The following is a 20,976-nucleotide window of genomic DNA, read 5'->3' as shown; positions in this document are numbered from 1 at the left end:
TTAGATGCTCCCATCCTTCTTGGTCGACTAAAGAACTGGACGAAAACTAATGCTGTTCCTCTATCAAAGAAGGCCTCCAATTCCCCCTCCTTGCCAGTGATACCCAGCAGGATGGGCACAGGTGATTCACAACGATTCCAACTACCTTGTAGGGTAAACCTCTGCTTCATTCAAATCCTGCTATCTCAGTCATTTACTTTGCTTTTGACTTTCAACTGACAAATGCTCAGGAGATGTTTATAAGGTATCATCAGGTACATTAAAAACTCCTGCTCCTTTATCAATATCAAAATCTAGAAATTCAGGTTTCTTTGTTCGCATAAGGGGTATACAAACCCATTGAAGATCCCAGCAGTGCCAAAAACTGAGATGCTCATTATGAGTACTATTCCATGGTTGCTGATCATTTATCAAATAAGATATAATTGAAAATGTCAGAATCTTGATAAATACAACCCCTGCACTTGGCCATGAAAGCATATGCAAGTAGATATTGAAGCCTCCTTACGGAATTGAGGCCGGTCACCATCTGTCCACTGCTAACATAAGCCTGCTCAACTATATATTGTACATATACTCTCTGTAAGGTTCAAAAATATTAGGATTAATCTGTTTTCCTATACCTCGCATGGCATAACCCTTCCAACTTTTGATGCTCTGTATTTAAGCTCCTGGTGCCTGCTTTACTTTTTTAGGCGGATTTCCTCCTGACATGTATACATATGAATAGAATCCTAACATTGCAGCACTGCAACAAACGGTTTTACAAAATTAGGCCTGTAATCTAAATTCTCAAATGACTTGTCCATCCATCAACACATTTCCAGCACTTCAATGAATTCTTTTTTGACTCAAAACGTCAAGAAGATTACAGTCTATGTAGCTTCAAAACCCATTTAAGGACCCTGTAATAATAAAAACACCTGTCCCTTTAATACTTGAATTCAATGTCAGAGTGAACAATTAAAAATGCACATACCTGGCAAGAGCTACAAAAGCAGTAGGCAAGGCCTTAACCTGTGTAGAAACATCAGATAGTCCTGTCAATATAGCTTTGCTAAATTTGTTTCTCGTTTTCCTTCGTGCTTCTAAGCGTGTGGTGTGCTTCTTATCACAGCTTAATGCCACTTTACAGGAAAATTACTGAATCTCTGGACCAGTCTTGCAAATGAGATAAATATAGAAAGCAACTCTAAACCAGGCGCCTATAAAAGAAGGAAGAGAATTCAGTACCTCAAAATATCTCCTTATTTCCCTCAGCAAAATGATAAAAGTGATTGCTGCACCCCAAGAAAAAAAGATGAAAATAGTTAGCAATCAGAGGGGTAATTGTAAATGCAAAAGTATGTCTGCTATTTCATGAACTATGAATGTGCCAGTATTTGAATCAAAGCAGCTTTGGCACTAAAAAGGTCCTTAAAGAAATCAAAGCAAAGCCGAGAAAATCAGTGCAACATAGACAAGTCTTCTATCTTCATTTGTGATCACATATATATGGGCAAAAGCACCATCAAGTACTGTCACCTTCAAACATATCTACTAAGAAAACAACCTATATATATACCTTTCAAAGACTAGAATAATCATACAAATTTAGATTTTTTGTTGTTCTAAAGATCAAAAATCTACAAAGAATATAAAAGAGAAAAGGAAAGAGAAGAAAAGAGGTAAACAAAAACTTTTATGAAATCCAAAAGGAAGACATACTTAGCAAGCAAAGCAACCTAAACTCTTTTGTTCAAGATTGAGCACTCCCATCCGTTTGCTCCCTGCTCTTGCCTGCTAGCTCGCAGCTTGATCCCCCCTCTCACCCTGCCCTTACCCGAACCCTTCCTCTTCTTCCTCCTTCCCACCCTTCCACGTAGCTCATTCTGCCTGCTCACAGGTTTTCTTCCTATATCTCCCACTGGTTCTGTGCTCTCCACCTCCCACCCAGTTCCACCTTCAAGCAATGTGTCTTTGATGCTCAGGGACTGTACGTGTTGTGCTGGTTTTGAGACCGCTTCCCCCTTCCCCTAGCAGCTACTTGGCTGCACCAAGCTCTCCACTGCCGCAGCCCCCCCGGAAAAAGCATTTTGGTTGAGGCCTGCGCATCATCCCCCCTGTCATGTGCACGGATTGGTATCTGACGTGTATTGGGGTATACAAGACTAGCTCAGGTAGCCTGGGGAGGCTTAGGGCTAGGCAAGCTTGATTCTTGGGTTGGTGGCAAGGGTACAAACTAGTTAGAGGTCTTCAATATTTTTGGCCCATTGGGCCCGAGTCTATATAAGGGGCCTAGAGGTTCAGTTCTCAGAGAGCCGATGGGAGCAAGTCTAGTTCCCTAGTGCTAGGTCTGATCTTGGATTGAGTCATGGACGCGGGCCTATATCTTAGCGTAGCCCAAGGCCCAAGAGCCGTTAGGCAAGCGTAGAGCTGAGGTGGACCCAAGAGGTCTTGCGTACGGCTGGCTGCGTAGGGAACGTGATCGCATGCAGAAGGGGAGCGCAGAGAGGTGCGCAGCAAGCAAGAGCCATATCACGATCTGGGCTGAGAGCTATTCAAGGGGGCATGGAGGCTAAGAAAAGCACCGTCCCCTCCAATATTGGAGGGTGGGCTTTTGAAAAGCAGAGCTTTCTAAAAGCCTGCTTACCCACCTTATAGCTCGGACAGTTCGCCTCTTACCCCAAGCCCGTGGACTGTGCATGCATGAAGCCTCTCCAAGCCATCTTGTTCGGGAGCCTATCACGTGGTACAGCCTGCTGCAGACGACCATGCGGCATACCCAGGAGCGGGAGTAGCAGGGTTCAATGATTTGTGGCTGATCGTCAGCTTCGTACCAGCCTATCTTTTCCTCGGCCATCCTTCCTTTTCTTTCAGCATCTCCTATTCTCGTGGCCAGCTTGCACTCCGTTCCAGTCTCCTAGCTCCGAGCCCACCTATTGTTTCTCTTCTCTAGTCAACTCTCTTTATCAAATCCGATTTCAGTTATGGCTCATTCAGTAGACCCTGGGCTCGCTATGGGTGATCAAGATATGGATTACCACGCATAGGATGACCAGGGCCTCTACGATGATTTGATTACGAAGACAGCCTTCAGTGAATTCACCACTGCTCTTGATGAAAAGTTTGAGCGGGTTAATGCGAATCAAACAGGGTTGACACAGCAACTCCAAGGGATTCAGACTTCAATCTCGCTTTTGACTAGCACTGTTCAAGCACTCACGCATGTGGATGCTTTGGCTTCAATGTTGGGTCCAAATATCACTCCCGATCCTTATCCCAAAGATCATAAATCTAGAACCAAGGAGGTGGTTGACACTTGGTTGCACAAGTGGCAAGTATACTTCCAGTTTCACCCTTACCCCAATGAAAAGAAGACGCAGCTTACAACAGGGTATATGTCAGGCAAGGCTTTATTGTGGTGGAAGGAACTCCGACCGAAGCCTACAACATGGATCGAATTTGAAGAGGTCTTGAGGAAAGTTCTGAAGGAGGAGGAAGATTATGATATCGTAGGCAAGCTCAAGGCCCTCGATATGTCCAAGCTGAATTTGACTTCTGAAGTCTATCTTCAGAGGTTTCGTGATTTGCAGACCAGAGCTACAAAGATAAATCATATTACCTTGTTAGGTTTCTTTGTGGATGGTTTGCCTGACTCATACAAGCTTCAAATCAAGAATAACAAGTGTACTACTTTGCAAGAGGCCATGAACTATGTGCGCATCTATGATGATACCATGGCCAGCGCAAAGGGAACCACTACTGTCGACATGATTGGGAAGAACAAGAGGAAGTTCTTCCAGTCAACAACTAGTACCGGGGAGTCAAAGTCAATTGACAACGTCTCTAAGAAGAACTCGACTCAGACGAAGAATAGTCGAAGAATAGTCGAACCCGTTTCCTATGCACCTTGAAGTTAAAGAAAGAAGAACGTTGCTTTATATGCGAGGAGTGGGGCCACACTTGGAATGATTGTCCTAAGCGCAAGAACCAGATGCAAGTGCCGGGACCAAAGCTCCATGTGAGACAAGGTACCAATGCTAAGGGAGATAACCAAGCCTTGATGACAGGTATTTCTATAAATGTCATAACCTGCCCACTTTCTTGTAATTGCACTTTTAATAATTCATTCTTTGGCCCCCATGACCTTTTCCAAGTTTATGGAGAAGTAAGGGTCCACATCTCTTTGACCCGGGCAGCTCTCACAATTTTGTGAACCACAAACTTGTGCAGAGGATGGGACTGTCCACGACACCTAGCAATCACACCTACGAGGTGCAGCTTCCAGCTGGGAAGCAGTTTTAGGATCGTAAGGCCGACGCACTTCCTATCCGGATTTAAGACTACACATGTGCTCTTACATGCTATGTCATGCACTTGGAATATGTGGACTTGTTAATCGGAATAGAGAGGTTGATATTCGGATTGGATAGAAAGATCATACACTCTCTTTTTTGGACAAGGACACCTAATTTTGTATTCAATGTGATAATATTCCCTCTTCTCAGGGACCTATTGTATTTGCGATGCAGCTTCAAAATATAATAAACACTTCTCATTATGATGTGTATCAGTGTGTTTTGATTCCGCTTTCTTCATTTGTCGTCTCTTTTGTTGATAACAAAAATTATTTAAGCGTGTTTGAACACCGTACTTCGATTTGTGTTAGCTCTTTTTGAGCTGTTATTTTTTTCTCATGCATGGCATGTTGTACTCCCGCATTAGAGCTTGCTCTTGCGGTTTTCAATCATACTTAATGAAGTGATCTTTTTGTACATCAAAGGCATCTACAGTAGGCTGTTATTTACGGTCTAGCCAAGGTAAAGCTGCATGTTCAACAAAAAAACCTTGTTTCCACTCTCATTTTCAAGGGATCAACCCACGTGTGTTTGGTAAAATCATGGATTTCAAGGGCTAAATCCAAGTATGCTTGGTAAAGTCTTCCACAAAGGTGACGGTGTATGAGTATACAAGTGATAGTGTCTGGATCGATTCACATTCACCACTGCGTAATATGTGCAACTTCTTGGATGCACCAACAATCCCATCTTTTGGAAATGTGAACTGATGAGTTTTGCCCAACAAGCAGCCTCACAGACATGTTTAGTAAGCACCTGCATGAATGGAAGGTCTACCACCATGTCCTTAGAATCCATTTTCACCAAAATACCATAGTTGAGATGTCTCAATGTCTCATGCCATAAATGTGTGTCTGGAATTACAAATTCAGGTGCTGCATTGCTTCTGTAACAGCCCCTTTTTCATAGGCATCAAGATATACAGCCCTCATGAAAGTGTTGTAGTAAGTACTATGCAGTTATCATGCCCGTTGTCATACATGGCACAACGATAATCGCCAAGAATAACTTTGAAGCTATTTGTAGAAATGGCTGAAATGGAAATCAGATTCTCTTTAATACCTAGAACAGATAACACTTCCAAAAGAGTAACAGTATCTCCTGAAACTGAAGTGACTAGCACTTGACCAATCCCTCTCACAAGATAAGATGCATTGTTGGCAAAGGACTGAAATAACCTTTTGCAAGATGTGATGTGCTTGGAAGCACCACTATCAAAGTACCAATCGGACATAGAATCTGAAACTGACAAAGCTGCATCATACTTTGACGGATTGTAGTGGCAACTGACAACAAATGCCCACTCCATGAGCCATATTTGATGCCTCATGGCTGTGCTCATGGGCAGCAAGGGCATTTGTAATTCCAAATCCTTCTTGTAGCTTCTTTTACTCTGAAGCAATGCGCTTGACAACACTTACAGATATCATGTCCGGGCCTCCTGCAATAGTTCCAACGCCTTTTCTTCTTCCTATCAGCCGGGATAGAAGCAGATGAGGTACCAGAAGAAGGTTTGGTCTTGAAATTCTTGCCCCCTTTTTCTTTGCCTTTGTGATTGTGGCAAAGGCTTGGTCTGCATTGATGGAGGCAACCCTATTTAAGCAGCTCGGTTCCTCCTACAAGAGCTAGGTAAGATCAATGTCGTAGCGACGCCATGACAAGAATTAGGTAGTCCATCCAATGTCCTGGAAATCCCTTGAGAATCTGGCACAATGTCATTAAAAAAATCATCGCACGGACAAGCGGTTAGAAAGAGCAAGAGCACACAAGCACTAAGACACGGCTTGGGAGGAAAAAACAACTCAAAGAGCAGAGGGGATAGAGGAGTCAAGTATTATTGAGTTAGGGAATTCTTGCATTGAACGGTGGAGTAGTGGCAAAAATCGAGAGGCGTGCTCTCTTTATGTTTGATATGTACCTAGAGTGTGGGGCAAGTCTCGTTCTATTTTCACCATCAATGGAATGCAAACACCCATCTTTGAACTATGTATGTGCCTTTTTGACTCGCATCTCCAGTGATGTTACGGCATGTGTTTCATGAGTTCATAGCACGTTTTCCATAGACAAGTCAGTTGGGGAAAGCAACAGTGTATGCCGAAGACCGAGAGAAAGAAAGAAAGAAAGAAATTTTATTAGAGTCTTCGGAAGACCGATGGGTCTATGAGACTGAAAGAAAACCTGATACAAATCACAGTAAGGGTGGAGCTACTGAAACGGGCATCATCACCCATGCTGAATCCTAAGTCTGATCATACATAATCAAATCAAATACATCTGGATGTAACAATGAAAAGAAAAGGGCTGGAGTGGAGCGGAATCCTCCGTATGTCATGTCGCCCTAGCTGGTGCATAGCCAGTGATGGGACACTGGTACCCGTCAAGGGGTGCTGTACGTCTCGGTCTCCTGGACGAGGCTCGACACAAGACCAGAGCCACCGTGACTCCCGTGGGACATATCCGTCTAAACAATGACGGGAGGTCTCCCAGAGTGATCTGTGTGTCCCCTCGATGTCTCGTGTGTCGTGCTGCGGTCATCGGTTCGAGGTTTCTGTCACGTCTGTGGCTAGAGACTGGATGATCAATGTCACTCGATGGGAAGAACTCTGTGATCCTGCTCTGAGAGGTATCTGATGATGTGGCCAAGCCCCGTCGCCTCAATAAGTACTCTCTGTGTTGGACCCCCTCCATTTCTCCTTTGTTTCAGGGGACACCAACATAGCTAATGTCACGTTCTTTGCAGCTATTTCTCAGATTAGAGAGCATCGCCTCTTGGCTGTGCATCCCTCAAGGTCTTGGTAGGGTTGTAACTCTACAAACTTTAGGATGCAAGCTAAAGCTTGTGAAGACTCGAGACTGGTAATCACCTGAATGGCTTGATGTTGCTGCCTCGAATGTTCCCACCAATCGTGACACCACAACTCGTGTTCTTCCCTCCGATGGCAATGATCGAATGCGTGCATTTGCAAAACTGCTTCCTGTTGTTGCTCTGTAAGGAGTCTTCTTCCTTCTCGTTGTCTCCCTTCGCAAATGTCAGGTGTCTTCTGTTTGAAGGCCGCGAGGCATCTCTGATCTGGGTAGGCGAGGAATCTGGAAAGGAGCCCGGAGCTGTCTCTGAAGAGGCAGTGGTAGCGACCTCGGATCTCGTAGTACACTGGGCACCTGAAAATAAAATGCTCCTCTGACTCGACCTCCTGACAGTCGCACAATATGCATAAGCAATGCTCCCTAGGAATCCCCTCTGCTCTGCCACTCTCTATGCGGAGGCGGTGTGATGATACCCGAAACTGTCTGATGGAGATCCGTAGTGAGTGAGGCACATGGTTGTAAGACACGTTAAGACACGACACGTTAGACACGCTTCAGACACGAGTGTCTAAAGTGTCTTAAAGATAAGACACGTAAGACACGCCATTGTGGTTATAATAATAAATATTTAATTAATATATGTATAAGTATACAAATGTACAACTTGCTAGCATAGCTAGCTGCTAGATTCTAGAAGTACAATAAGCTACACTTAAATAATGCAAGAAGAAACAATGCACTTGTACAATGTAGTTAAGAGTCAAGACTCATCACTCAAGACTTAAAAGTTAAAGTTAAGACTCACGACTGAAGAGCTCACAAGTTTTGAGTACTTAAAGGTTTAAACTGACAATTGAATCTTGTCACATGTGACATGAATGAAAACTGCATCTCGATACATATAATTGAAAGGAAGCTTTCGACTCTCAAGACTCAAATCTCTGAAGATTCATCATAATCTAAATCTATGAGGTCACTGCCACTGCTAGATCCAAAGTCACCATCAATGATAGCATGGCTAAGTCAAACACAATGTGTGTTGTTACTCCCCACCCACCAAAAAAAAAAAAAACGCAAGAGTGTCTTAAGGTAAGACACGTGTCTTAAGTGTCTTAAGTGTCTTATCATAAGACACAAGTGTCTTAACAACCATGGCACTGAGGCATATGAAGCTCAGTGTATCTCGGTGGTGTGATGAATCCCTCCTCCGAAATACGAAGACAGTAATCTCTGTAGAAACTCAGCTTCACTCGAAGCTCCCTCGGCTCCAACCAAGTCCTAAAGGTATGTAGTTGCAAGAGATCCTCACGAATTACCTGGTTGGTGTGTGGCCCGATCGGGATGGTGGGTGGGAGTACCGAAGGGGCATCTAAACTGTACTGAAAAGGAGGTATCCTATCGATGTGGAACCCTAGTCTCACAAACCATCTATGAGTCCGTGCATACCAGCATCGCTCGTCTCCCTCTGCTGCCAACCTCATGGAGGAATCGAGAGCCAACCATGGCAACCTCTGTCTCCCTGATGTGCAGTCCCCATATGATCTAACCCGGTGTAGATATATAATGGTTTGAAAGGCTGCATCTAGATGGAGTGGAGAAGCACCAAACTCGGCCTGAATGATGTCATGTGGTACAGACGGTTTCCCCCGATCATCCGTGAGAGCATGAGGATCTGCAGGCGCTCCACCCGTGTCCACTCTATCTCTAACATGTCAGGCCCCCAACAAGAGCTGCCAAAAATACCGGCTGGTCGGACCAAGAAGTTGAAGAGAAGAGCCTTGGTCCGAGGGTCCTGGAAGTGGGAGTGGAAGCATTGTCTCTCTAGCCGAGCCAGTGAGGCGTATCCCCAGCTCAGTCTGGCCTCCATCGCTAGTCTCATCGTGAAGATCGGGCCGGAGAAGATGATCCCCAAGTAAGTGTATGAGGATATGATCTCAACTGGTGACCCACCGAAAGTAAAAGTAAACTGCTTGCATTGCATGCTTGCTCGAGAGGTGTTAAAGATCATGACCTTGGTCTTGCCAAGGTTGACCTCCAAATCATGGGATAAACAAAAAGCCTGCAGTGCATCCAGGTGTCGTTGGAGCCCCTCCGGTGTGGACGACAAGAGTGCCACGTCATCTGCATAAAGAAGAATCCTGATGATGATCCTGGCAAATGAGCAACCGGTCCCTCCAAACGCCCCCACGAAAGTCTCAAGCTCATCAATGTAGAGGCCAAACAGGGTCGGTGATAAGGGACAACCCTGTTTGACTCCTATGATACTCAAGATCTCATCTGTCCAACCTGCGCCTGTCCAAACTCGGCCTAAGACTCTCTCATACAGTGCCATGTGTCACCACAATGTAAATATCCTAAGTCAAAGTACAGTTGACCATTTATTTGATCATAATTAAAGAGTTTTATATGTGTTAATTATGGTCAAAGAGTTCTTTTAATGGTCAAAGAATTGACTACGGTCAAAGATACTTGACTCTGGTCAAGTAAACCTAACTTCGGTCAAGGAGACTTGGTTTATTACCAAGAGGGTTAACTACGGTTAACCAGAGAACCACAGAGCTGACTACGGTCAGAGAGTGTTGACTTCAGTCAACGAGACTTAGCATACGCCAAGAGGGTTAACCACGGTTAACCAAGATGTGCCAACTTCGCTTGGAGAGTTGTGCCAACTTCGGTTGGAGAGACTTGGCTATAATTAAGGCACCTCGACCCTTGGTCAAAGCTCCTTCATTATAATCAAGAGTGTTGACTCCGATCAACCAGAGAATAAATATATATTTTTATATTTGTTAGGTGTGCACATGTATTCAGTGGGGACGCCCACCGTGACTAGAATTAGTCCACAGTGTGTTATTTGCATGCAAAGCGCTAACAATTAATGGGTGCCATGGTGGTGCGCTTTAATTAATTGTTGCATGTACTAGGAAGAGTTATTTTCCTAAGCGCTACGGGAGCCTAACAAGCATCTAGGAGGCGGTTCGTGTGACCAAGTGCTTTGAAGACTCCACAATGGCCCTTAGTGGCATGTAATAAGACTTAGTCTAGATTTTAGACAAGTGGCATGTTGCCAATTTGAAATGAGCTTGAAGCTCTTGTAAGGATTCGCGTTTTGGATTTATGTATGTGTATCAGACAGCTCTATGCTGAACTCTTGTAACAGATTCTCTTCAAGAAATAAAATACCTTCAGGGGGGTCCAGCCCGACATGTTGTCCTAGGTCCTAGTGTCTCTGTTGAGAGAGGGAGAGAGGGAGAGCAAATGAGAGTGTCTCTCCTGTCTTTTACGAGAGCTAGTATTGCATTGGTATCAGAGCAAGGTCTGATCTTTTTCTCAAAGGAGCACGGTTCGAGATTGCAAGAGTGGATTGGTGTACTTTGACAGCCCATGAAGGCCACAAAGCGCTTGACGGAGATAATATCTGGGTCGCATAATTTATGTGTGTACGCCGTCAATGTCTAGCAGTAGAGTAAAATCATCCTTGAAGTCGAGGAGTGGTGCCCGACGAGCGTCTGTCCTTGCATTGAAGTCCCCAACTAGGAGGACTTCTCCGCAGATAGAGAAGTCAACAATGGACTAATAAAGAGCAGCAAATAGGGATGTCTCATCCTCCCCTCGAATATCTCTGGCAAAGCAGGAGTCTTGGGGGAAAGTAGCAAACTGCAATAAACAGATCCCGACTGTCCATGTGCCGAATCCGGATCCAAAGAAACTTGGAATGTGTATCTCTCTGCTCCACTGAGATGGAGCCCAAAAGCGTGGATCTGTAAAGGATTGCGACTCCTCCTGACCCTCGAACCCCTCCTGTATCCCTTGTCTCATCTCTGTACGTAGACTCCCATGTATACCCGTTGATTACTGGTAGTGGGCGCTCTGGACTCTGATGTGTCTTTGTATAAAAGACTATGTCATGACCTGTATAGGATTCCGAGAAGTTTCCTGGTTTCCACCATAAGGTACCATTACAGTTCCAAATGATGTAGGATAGGGTCTCGGATGTCTAAGTCTCATAGACCCCGCCTCCCTATGCGGGAGGAGAGGTGGGTGCCCGACAGGGGGCCTGTAAGGAGTCGTCCATCTCGTACTACTGCCCACTTCCCCTCCTTGCGGGCCTGATTCCGTTGCTGCAACAGAAAGCGCCTCTCCTCAACCTGTAGTGACATGAGGTCCTCATCATGGAGATCGCTGGCTGGTCTTGTAAGGCTGACCTACGACGTAAAGCCGAAAGTCGTGCCTAGGCATCACAGACCCGCATGATAAGGGGCTGCTCTCGGTTGGGGCCAACCCGCCATGCTCTCTCAATCCTATGCTCAGTCACCCCTAGAGTAGTGGCCACGAAGGCCGTCGCATCTGCCATTGGTGTAGCCTCAGTGCATGGCATCCCACGTACTCTGATGTTGAGAGCCTTACTGCCTCTCTGCTGCTGCTCCAGGAGGGTAGCCGAAATGGTTACCCTTGCAGGTTCCCGTTTGGCTACGTCGACCCATCTAGACGTCTCCTCGATGGCAGATTGCATGCTCGCAATCTGTGCCTCCATAACTGGGGTGCTCCCTGGGACTGTACGTATAGCAGTGACCTCCTATCGGAGCTGCGAGATCTCCTATCAGAGCCCCTGAATAAGAACAGCTTGGTCTCGGAAGCTTGAGATTGCTCCTATATGAGATGCACCTGCGCCTGGGTAAAGCATGTATGCTCCTATGCGAAGCGTGACAACTCCTCTCGCGCTCTCAGATGCTATGAACCTCCATCAGCAAGTTCTCCCAAGCCTCTAATAGGTCAGCTTGTCCGTGCTCTAGCAGAAGCTGAAAGGACTGTGGCATGAGAGTGTGAGGATGAGGCTGGAGGCTGGGTGATGACTGGGTGAGATGGGTGCAGTACGGAGATGATAGTGGCCTGGAGGAGGCGATCCCAGCAGGGTGTGGGAACGTGGGTTGACTGAGAGGCAAAGGGGAGAAAAAGGTCGAGTAGTGCGGAACAGTGTGTGACCCCTACAAAGGAGGTGTCATAATCGGAGAGAGAACTGTAGTGGGAGAAGAAGGGAGAGATGGAAGAGATGGTGTCAGTGACAATCCCTCTACCTTAGGGGAGGGTGGAACAATCGATGTTATGGGTAGGGGTATATCAGGGCCAGTAGTCGTAATTGTAGACGCTGTGGACGGAAGTGGAGCTGAAAGTGGAGCTAAAACTGGAACTGGAGCTGACTCTGAGGCTTGCGCGAAAGCTGAGGATGAGCATGTAGCTGAGACCGAAGCTGAGACTGAAGCTGAAACTGAAACTGAAGCTGAAACTGAGACTGAAGCTGAGGCAGAGGTGGACCCCGCCTTTGCTTTGCTGTCAACTCCAAGTCCACTGCGGTTGTAGCGTGTGTTCACATCCTTGAGTTTCAGCTGTGTTTGTTTCTTGGCTTTGTCGCCATCTTCCTTGGCGGCTTTATCCGTATCTTTGCCATCTTTCCCCATTTCGTTTGACTGACCCGTGTTCGGTGCAGGTCTTAGTGCAGGAGCGGGAGTGGGAGCGGGAGCATGAGCCTCCCCCCCATGATGGGAGGTACCCCCAGGCGGCTGAAAAAAGGGGGGAGCGAGAGAGCTCAATGGAGGGGGCAGAGGCGGGGTTGTAGGTCGGGGCGGAGGAGAATGGGTGAATGTGGAGAGGAATGGAGGAGGAAGGAGTGGTGATAGGATAGGATAGGGCAGGGGGAGCTGAGGGGTGGCGAGGCTAGGTGGAGGTAGGCTGAGGGTAGGCAGGGAGGGCTGGGGGTGGTGAGGCTAGCTAGGCAGAAGAGGCTGGGAGTGGCGAGGCTAGGCGAGGGTAGGCGAGAGAGGCCAAGTGGGAGGGTGACGCTGCACGAGCGAAGGCGGCAGCGGGAGGGCGGAGCAGCCAGCTAGAGGAGCAACTGCAAGGAGCTAGGAGGGCGGGAAGGGCGACAGCGCGTAGAGGCGGAGCCGATAGGCGGGGCGGGGCAGAGCAGACAGAAGCAGGGGAGGAGCAGCAAGCAGAGGTAGGGGAGGAGCAACGAGCAAAAACCGGGGAGGAGCATCGAGTAGGCGGGGAGGAACAGGCGGGGAGAGAGAGAGAGCTTGCTAACACCGAGATTTGGCTGGGAGGAAAAACGTGTGCATGCCCCATGATTGATAGTAGACTCAAGAGCTTGGCGTGAGCGCATGCGTGCGCGCACGCGCGCGCGCGCGTGTGTGTGTGTGTGAGAGAGAGAGAGAGAGAGAGAGATAGAGAGAGAGAGAGTTTATTAAAATCTTTGGAAGACAGATGGATCTATGAGACTGTGAAAATCCTGGTACAAACAAAAGAAGAGAGTGGAGCTACTAAAACGAGCATCCATACCAATGCAGAATGCAAAAAATGCAAAATGATAGTACTAAGTACTAAGTACAACATGGTCATGTCAATGGTCGACTTCATATCAATCTAATCATCATCATCACCACCAACATCGTCAACATCATCAAGGCATCAGGGTGGATGAGGCAATGGAGGCACGCGGCAATACAGTGCTTTCGACCGCTCATGGGTGTGGCCCTATGACATCTCTTGGTCATAACTCTGCGCCTAACAAGGGCTACAGTAACCCCTGTCAGCCGGGCTCCGACTCTAAACAGGGAGGGGATATCCCCAAGTGTGATTTGCGCGTCAACCCTCTGTCTGAATTGTTGAAGTAGCTAACTCTCAGTCACGATCATGTCGAGGTTTCATCCCGTGGGGGTCCATGTGATTTGGTAGGGGAGTCCATGTGATATGGTAGGAAGAACTCCGTGATGGAGCTCTGAGAAGAATCTGCCAAGGAAGAAGTCTGCTCATATCTCTCGCAGTGCCTGACTGCCTCATGAATGAAAGCCGACAAGCATCTCTGGTCTGGATAGGAGAGGAACTGGGACAAAACCCCAAAGCTATCTCTGAAGAGACAACGGAAACGCCCTCGGATCTCATAGTAAAGAGGACACATGAAGATGAAGTGCTCCTCCATCTCAACCTCCTGTACGTCACACAATGTACATATGTGCCTCTCCCTGGGTACGCCCTCTGCTCTGCCGCTCTCGATACAAAGTCTATGTGAAGAGACCCGCAATTGTGCAAAAGAGACCCTCAATGAGTGGGGTAAGTGGATTTGCGTGTATCCTGGTGGGTCAATGAACCCCTCCTCTGTGATATACAAGCAGTGATCCCTGTAGAAGCTAAGCTTCACTGGAAGCTCACTTGGTCCAGGTCCGGAATATGTGTAGTTGTAAGAGATCCTCGCAGATGACCTAGTTGACCTCATGTGACAGGACGAGAGAGAACGGAGCGTCCATACTGTAGTGGAAGGGAGGGAGTCTATCCACGATACTCACGTATGGCCTCTGGATCACTTGGAAGGTTATGCTTGGTCTCGAATCTGAGTTGATAACGAAGAGCCTTGTACTCATCATCGTACCAGCTATTGCAAGGGATAGAACCAAGGCGCTCTGCTATGTGCCTCAACCTGCTGGCAAGTCGGCCGAGTCTCTCGCTCTAGTCTTCAGGTCCACCATCTCCTTGCATCTTGCTGGTCAATGCTATCTGGCTAGAAAAGCTCAGTAATCATGCTCTGAGAGTAGTCTAGCTGCAGACCATGGTCTCACCTATCTGCCCTAAGCAATTGCTCCCCGTGTCAAACGACCTCGTGGATGAAAGTTGCCAAGCATCTTTGATCTAGGTAGGACAACAAGCGAAACCGTCCCTGAAGAGGCAGTGATAGCAACCTCTGATCTCATAGTATACGAAATGCTCCTTCGATCTTGCTAATCACATAAAGTACAAATGCAACCCTCTCTTGGTATGCCCTCCGCCTATCCACTCTCAAGGCGAATGTTGGTGTGATCAGACGTGGGGGGGTGGATCCGTGTGTATCTTGGTGGATCAATTAAGCCCTCTACTAAAATCCATAAGCAATGGTCTCTATCAAAGTGGAGATTCACAAGGAGCTCGCGGGGTGCTAACCAAGCCCTGAATGTGTGTAATTGTAAGAGATCCTCTCGAATGACCTGGTTCACCTCGTGACATGTGAGCAGGACAAAGGGGCCCTCAATGCTTACTAGAGGGCAGTTAATATGTCTATGTTGAGGCCCGTACACGCATACTAGCATCTCTAGTCACCCTCGGCTGCACGTGCCATGGATTAGGATAGGGCTACCCACGAAAGCATGCGTCACCCTGTATGTACACACACACACACACACACACACATATATGTACATACAGGGTGACGCATGCTTCCATGGCTAGCCCTATCCTAATCCATGGCACGCGCAGCTATGCGAGCTTTGGGGTTTGGACCAAAAATGCAGCTGGTTATTTACTGGCTTTACAAAGATAGCAATGCGGCTTGCATTCTTTCTGCGGATATCTCTGATGAGTGGACTCTTTGTTGATCGGTCCACCAGGGATGCCCTCTCAGTGCTTTACTGTATGCTATTGCTACTCATCCTATGCTGCAATATATTGATCATCTTGTGGCTACAGGATCACTTCATGGCTTGGAATTGGATGCTAATCGCAACATGGTTGCTCAAGCTTATGCTGATGATTCTTTCTTTACCCCGAAGAATACGCCCCATGATCTTGGTGCCTTGATGCACGCCCTCTCTGTTTATGGTTTGGCACCTGGTCTTCATGTTAATTTTCATAAGTCTAAGCTGCTCCCTTTGCATTCCAAAGACTGACATAGTCTGTTACGGCCCAGGGATATCATTCCACCCACTCAGTTTGTTCGTCATCTTGGTTACCCTTTGGGGTGGGAACTCACTCACCAACAACAAATTGATTGGGTTTTGGCTAAGCTTCGGAAAAAGCTTGAGTATTGGAAACTGGCAACATGGCCTTTGCACGTTCGTCTTCGAATAGTGCAGTCCATCCTTGTGGCATATATTCAATTTTACTTGTCATTGATCATGCTCACTAAGGCAGATCTTACATCTTTCATGTCTGTCTATATGGAAATCTTCTGGCGATCCAAACATGGCAGAAAAAGTCTCAGGCTGCTTTCGATGCATCACATTTGTTCTCCCAAGATGCATGGTGGATTCAACATCTCGGGCATATTCTTACCCACAGGGGAAAAATGTTGCTGCAATTTCTGCAAGGTGATCAGCCTTGGGATCTTATAATTAGGACTCTTATCACTCATATCAGTTTCTGCGTTTGGTCATTGGCAACTCAATCACTAGGATTTCTTTTTTGGCTGCACTGATGGCACTTTGCCTAGCTGCCCCTTTTGTCTCCCGCTTGCTTCTTGACTGGAAGCATGTTCTTTCTCATCTGGAATGGAATGGACGGCAATCTTTGGGGGATTCTCTGAGAGCTGAAAGCATTCACTGGTCAAAAGTCTTTCAGCCTCCCTTGGCTTTACAGGAACCTCGACGTTCCTACTTTGTCTCGTTTAAAGGCATCACCTCGGTTGCTGATGTTATAGATGATGCTGATACTGTGCTCCCCTTTTCTCTAGGGGCCACTACATATGGATCGGGCTCTCATTATCGTCCTTTGTGGCAACAAATTACTTCTATGCTTTCGCCTTTTGTTCCGATTCCTCCTTTGGAACTCCAGGACCGGCCCGAAGATTGGACTTTGACTTCTCCAAGGTCCTCTTCTCATCCTTTGAGGCTATCTCAAATTATTGTACCTGCATTGTATAAAATCCTTTTGCCTCAACCTTGGGTTTCAGAGAGAGGTGATTCTGTTTGGCGAATGCATCGCCCAGCCAAGTGGTGGAGGAAAAGATTACAACAACTTTGGGCCTATAAAGTACCGCTTCGGCAACAATTTTTCTTTTGGCGAGTTCTTTTGGGAATGTTTTCATCTGGACAGCTATTAGCTCATCGACACATTGCTCTTGCACTTTGCTACAGATGTTCTACTTCTTCGGAGACTGTGCCTCACTTGTTTTGGCATTGTCCATGCTCTCGTGAGTTTTTTGATCTGCTTCGACAGTGCCTACGAGCGAGATTTCCATCTATTCCGTTTGGGAAGTTCTTCTGGCTATTTGGGTTTCATCCATCCAAACCGGAGTTTCATCTTTTCTTCGTTTGGGTTCGCTACTGGGCACTATGGACTTTATGAACATATAGGAATTGTAAAGTCTTTGGTGATCCTACTTTCTCCCTGTTTGGCTTTTTTAGGCGTTTGCAGCAATCTTTCTTTGATTGCCTGCAGACCCGCTGCATAGATCATGAGGTCTTTTTGGCATATACTCAGATTTTCAGTTGAATGAATTGTAGCATCTTATTTTGAGGTTGCTACTCATACAATATAATCAATCAAAGATTTCACCCAAGAGAGAGAGAGAGAGAGAGAGAGTGTGTGTGTGTGTGTGTTTGAGACAAATTTGGCATTCTAAGATTCCTCTCCGTTGGGTGTTCTTCCTCATGGACAACTCTTGGCACGACGACATATTGCTTCCTCTATTTGTCGCAGATGTCTGGCTCCGAGAGAGACTGTGCCTCATCTCTTTTGGCATTGTCCTTCCTCCCGTGCTTTCTTGGACTTCCTTGGGCAGATTTTGAGAGCTCGGTTTCCTCAAATTGCTTTTGGCAAGTTCTTCTGGCTTTTTGGTGTACATTCATCCAGACAGGAGTTTGTTTTCTTTTTTGTTTGGGTTCGGTACTGGGCACTCTAGACTCTCTGGAAGGATCGTAATCATAGGATCTTTGGTGATCCTGTTTTTCCCACTTTCTCTTTCTTCAGACACTCTTTGCAACAATCGCTTTTTGATTGCTTGCAATCTCGTGTCTTTGATCATCATGTAAATTTGTCCTACAGTGAGATTTTCTCTTGATGTATTATAGCTCCCCCTTTCTGGGATAGCTGCTTTGTAATATAATGACTCAAAGATTCCACTAACAAAAAAATGTGTGTGTGTGTGTGTGTGTGTGTGTGTGTGTGTGTGTGTGTGTGTGTACCCCCACTGTGAGGGATTTGGATGCTACTAGCCTTGAAGTGTTTTCTTACTGTTTTTGAGTGCTTCCATTAGGCTCTCTTTTAGAGTCTAATGTCATGTACCTTGATTTTATGTTAATTTTATAGTCACTGGTTTCACAAAAAAAAAGTGTGTGTATACCCCCTTTGGAACTCCAAGATAGATTAGAGGATTGGACTCTGACTTCCCTTGGGTACTCCTCTCGTCCTTTGAGGCTATCTTAGATTACTGTGCCTGCATTATACAAAATCCTTTTGCCTCAACCCTGGGTTTCAGAATAGGGTAATTCTATTTGGCGATTGAATCGGCCAGCTAAGTGGTGGAAGAAAAGACTGCGGAAACTTTGGGCATACAAGCTTCCACTTCAGCAACAGGTTTTTTTATGGCGAGTGCTTCTGGGAATTTTTCCATCTGGACAATTGTTGGCCCATAGGCACATTGCTCCTTCTTTATGTCATCGTTGTCTAACCTCTCAGGAAACTGTGCCTCATTTATTTTGGCATTGCCCGTCTTCTCGACAATTTCTGGATTCTCTTTGACAGCGTCTACGAGCAAGATTCCCGACTCTTCTCTTCATGAAATTTTTCTGGCTCTTCGGCTTTCATCCACAGCAACCGGAGTTTCATCTTTTCTTTGTTTGGGGTCGCTATTGGACACTTTGGACTTTATGGACAGACCGCAATTGTAAATATACTAGATGAATCCAGGAACATTCCCAAACTCATCCTCTAAAAACACAACATAGTGCAGTTTCAATCTCATGATAGTCACTCACAAGGTTGAAAACCATAAACTCCATCATGCATAGCAGGGACTAGCTACTATGACATCCCCACTGACATCATCAGTGCCCAACTGTGGGTGTAGACCATAGTATAAAAATATGCTCTCACACATACAAATCGACACACCCACACATACTTGAGCATCCATTTATACAAAGTCTTTGTACTGAGTTTCTGTCGGCACTCCGGAGGTGAAGGGCAGACTCAGCCATGACGAAGGCTAGCACTACAGGAGAAGGCTAATCAAAAGGTAGTCCAAAATCTCTTCATTCAAGCTACAACTGCTTGTGAAGTCTAAACATTTTCATTTTAGTCTCTCCCCAACGAAGTGATCCCAATTTTTCTTTGTTTGCTTACTTTAAGTGTTCTCTGCAGCAATCTTTCTTTGATTGCTTGCAGACTCGCCAGATAGATCAGGATGTATATTAGTCTTATACTGAGATCTTCAGTTGATGTATTTTCTAGCGCCTCTTTTCTGAGGTGACTATTCTTGTAATGTAATCAATCAATGTTTTCACTAAAAAAATGTGTGTGTGTATATATATGTATGTGTGTGTATATGTATGTATGTATGTACATATGTATGCGTGTGTGTGTGTGTGTGTGTGTGTGTGTGTGTTACACACACACACACACACACACACACATATATATGTAGAGAGAGAGAGAGAGAGAGAGAGAGATTTTCTTTTTTTTTTGGAGAGAGGGGCGAGGGGGGAGGGGGGGTATTGTTTTGTGTATGTGTTTAAAGAATGAAATGCTAAATTCAGTCAATAGGTAGCTGCCATTTTGATTCCAATTTCAAAGGTGCAGTAATATGATTGGCCCTTATGCAAAAGCAGCAATTTCTAGTGGCTCATATTGATCACTTACTAAATGAGACTTTCCTGCTTTAACATATCGTTATTCTAGACAAAAGTTCAGTTTATGCTACGTTGTGAAACACATAAACTACATTAATAGATCCAAAAAGATGGACCTGTATGTAATCAAACTCACATAGCCACAGGAGTAGATTATCAACTAAGGCCAAGGCATTCTACCTGCTTGTCCCTTTATGTAAGGCATGGATGATTTTCCTTTCTTCCAAACTTTCAAGCTTGACACACTCAAACCTAAAAGAATGCCACCCAAGATGACCCCAAAGCGGATGGCAGCAGTGCTTCCAGAGATAATGAACCAAAGTAAGCCCCCAATTACAAGAAAGCTGCCTGTTAAAGGAAAAATTCAACAAGAGGTGAGTAATTTCCAGAATAAAGTTCAATTACCATGACATTTGTAGTGTAAAAGGAACATCAGCAAAGAGCACACCACTTGATAAAACAACAATTCAAACGACGGCTGGTTACCAGCTATTTGAAAGTAGAATTTCATGCACATGAAGGTCTTAAAAGATATAGATCTAGAGCAGACTAGTTTCACGCTGATACGTTGTAATAGTTTTTAAATGCTTTGTTTAATTTACATGTTTACAACCAATTCCTGGAACATAGAATCTACTCAGAGATACAACAAGTTAATGTTTCTTGTATCTTATAGACTATTCCAATGATCTATGGGACTTGTCAATACATTAACAGTGTATTTTACAGGCTGTCATTACAAGATCTAGATCTAGAGGAGGCTAGTTTCAGGCTGACATGCTCTTTATTTTTGTAATGCTTTGTTTGATGAAACCAGCCTAGACAAAAAATCACAACAGGTTCTGGCTTCTTGGTACAAATCGCAGCAGTTCTAGAGCCCTCGAGAAGGCTGGAATATTGATCGCAGCAAGATCTCTCTTCCTCTGGATAGCTCACGCGGGCAGCTGGTTGAAGATTCTCAAGCTGTTATCACTCGCGTCACAAAGGCAGGGTGTGGAGGAACGGAAAAGATAACTCGCATCAAGAGTAGGCGATTGGGGGAGAGAAATAAAGAAAGAAAGATATATTAACGTCCACGGGAGGCCTCATGGGCCTATGGGACAAAGTGACACCAAAGAGAAAAACTCATAGAAGCCACAAGGGGCTGAGGCAAAGGGCACGCTAAGACCCTTTGTTGAGTACTATCCTGAAATAAAGAGGGCTCAATGGCTCAAGCAAAAACAAGTACAAAAATATCATAT

At 45.6% G+C, this 20,976-nt stretch overlaps 1 protein-coding gene across 1 annotated transcript in view; it reads right to left on the bottom strand.

The window, feature by feature from the left end:
- Positions 1-255: 255 nt before the first annotated feature.
- The window catches only part of LOC147904121 (protein FATTY ACID EXPORT 3, chloroplastic-like), a 72,423-nt gene continuing 51,702 nt past the window's right edge, over positions 256-20,976 (bottom strand). The window contains exons 3-6 of the mRNA XM_087370755.1: positions 19,916-20,083; positions 1,234-1,280; positions 980-1,017; positions 256-748 (exon numbers count right to left, since the gene is read on the bottom strand). Coding sequence (XP_087226881.1) covers positions 664-748; positions 980-1,017; positions 1,234-1,280; positions 19,916-20,083 — 338 coding nt within the window. The 3' untranslated portion in view covers positions 256-663. The remainder of the gene's footprint in view (positions 749-979; positions 1,018-1,233; positions 1,281-19,915; positions 20,084-20,976) is intronic.

The sequence above is a fragment of the Dipteris shenzhenensis genome, chromosome 3, assembly GCF_047967505.1.
Source record: "Dipteris shenzhenensis isolate YYH24624 ecotype China chromosome 3, Dip_SZ_1.0, whole genome shotgun sequence".
In the NCBI taxonomy this organism is placed as follows: Eukaryota; Viridiplantae; Streptophyta; class Polypodiopsida; order Gleicheniales; family Dipteridaceae; genus Dipteris; species Dipteris shenzhenensis.
This window is presented reverse-complemented; position numbering and strand designations above follow the sequence as displayed.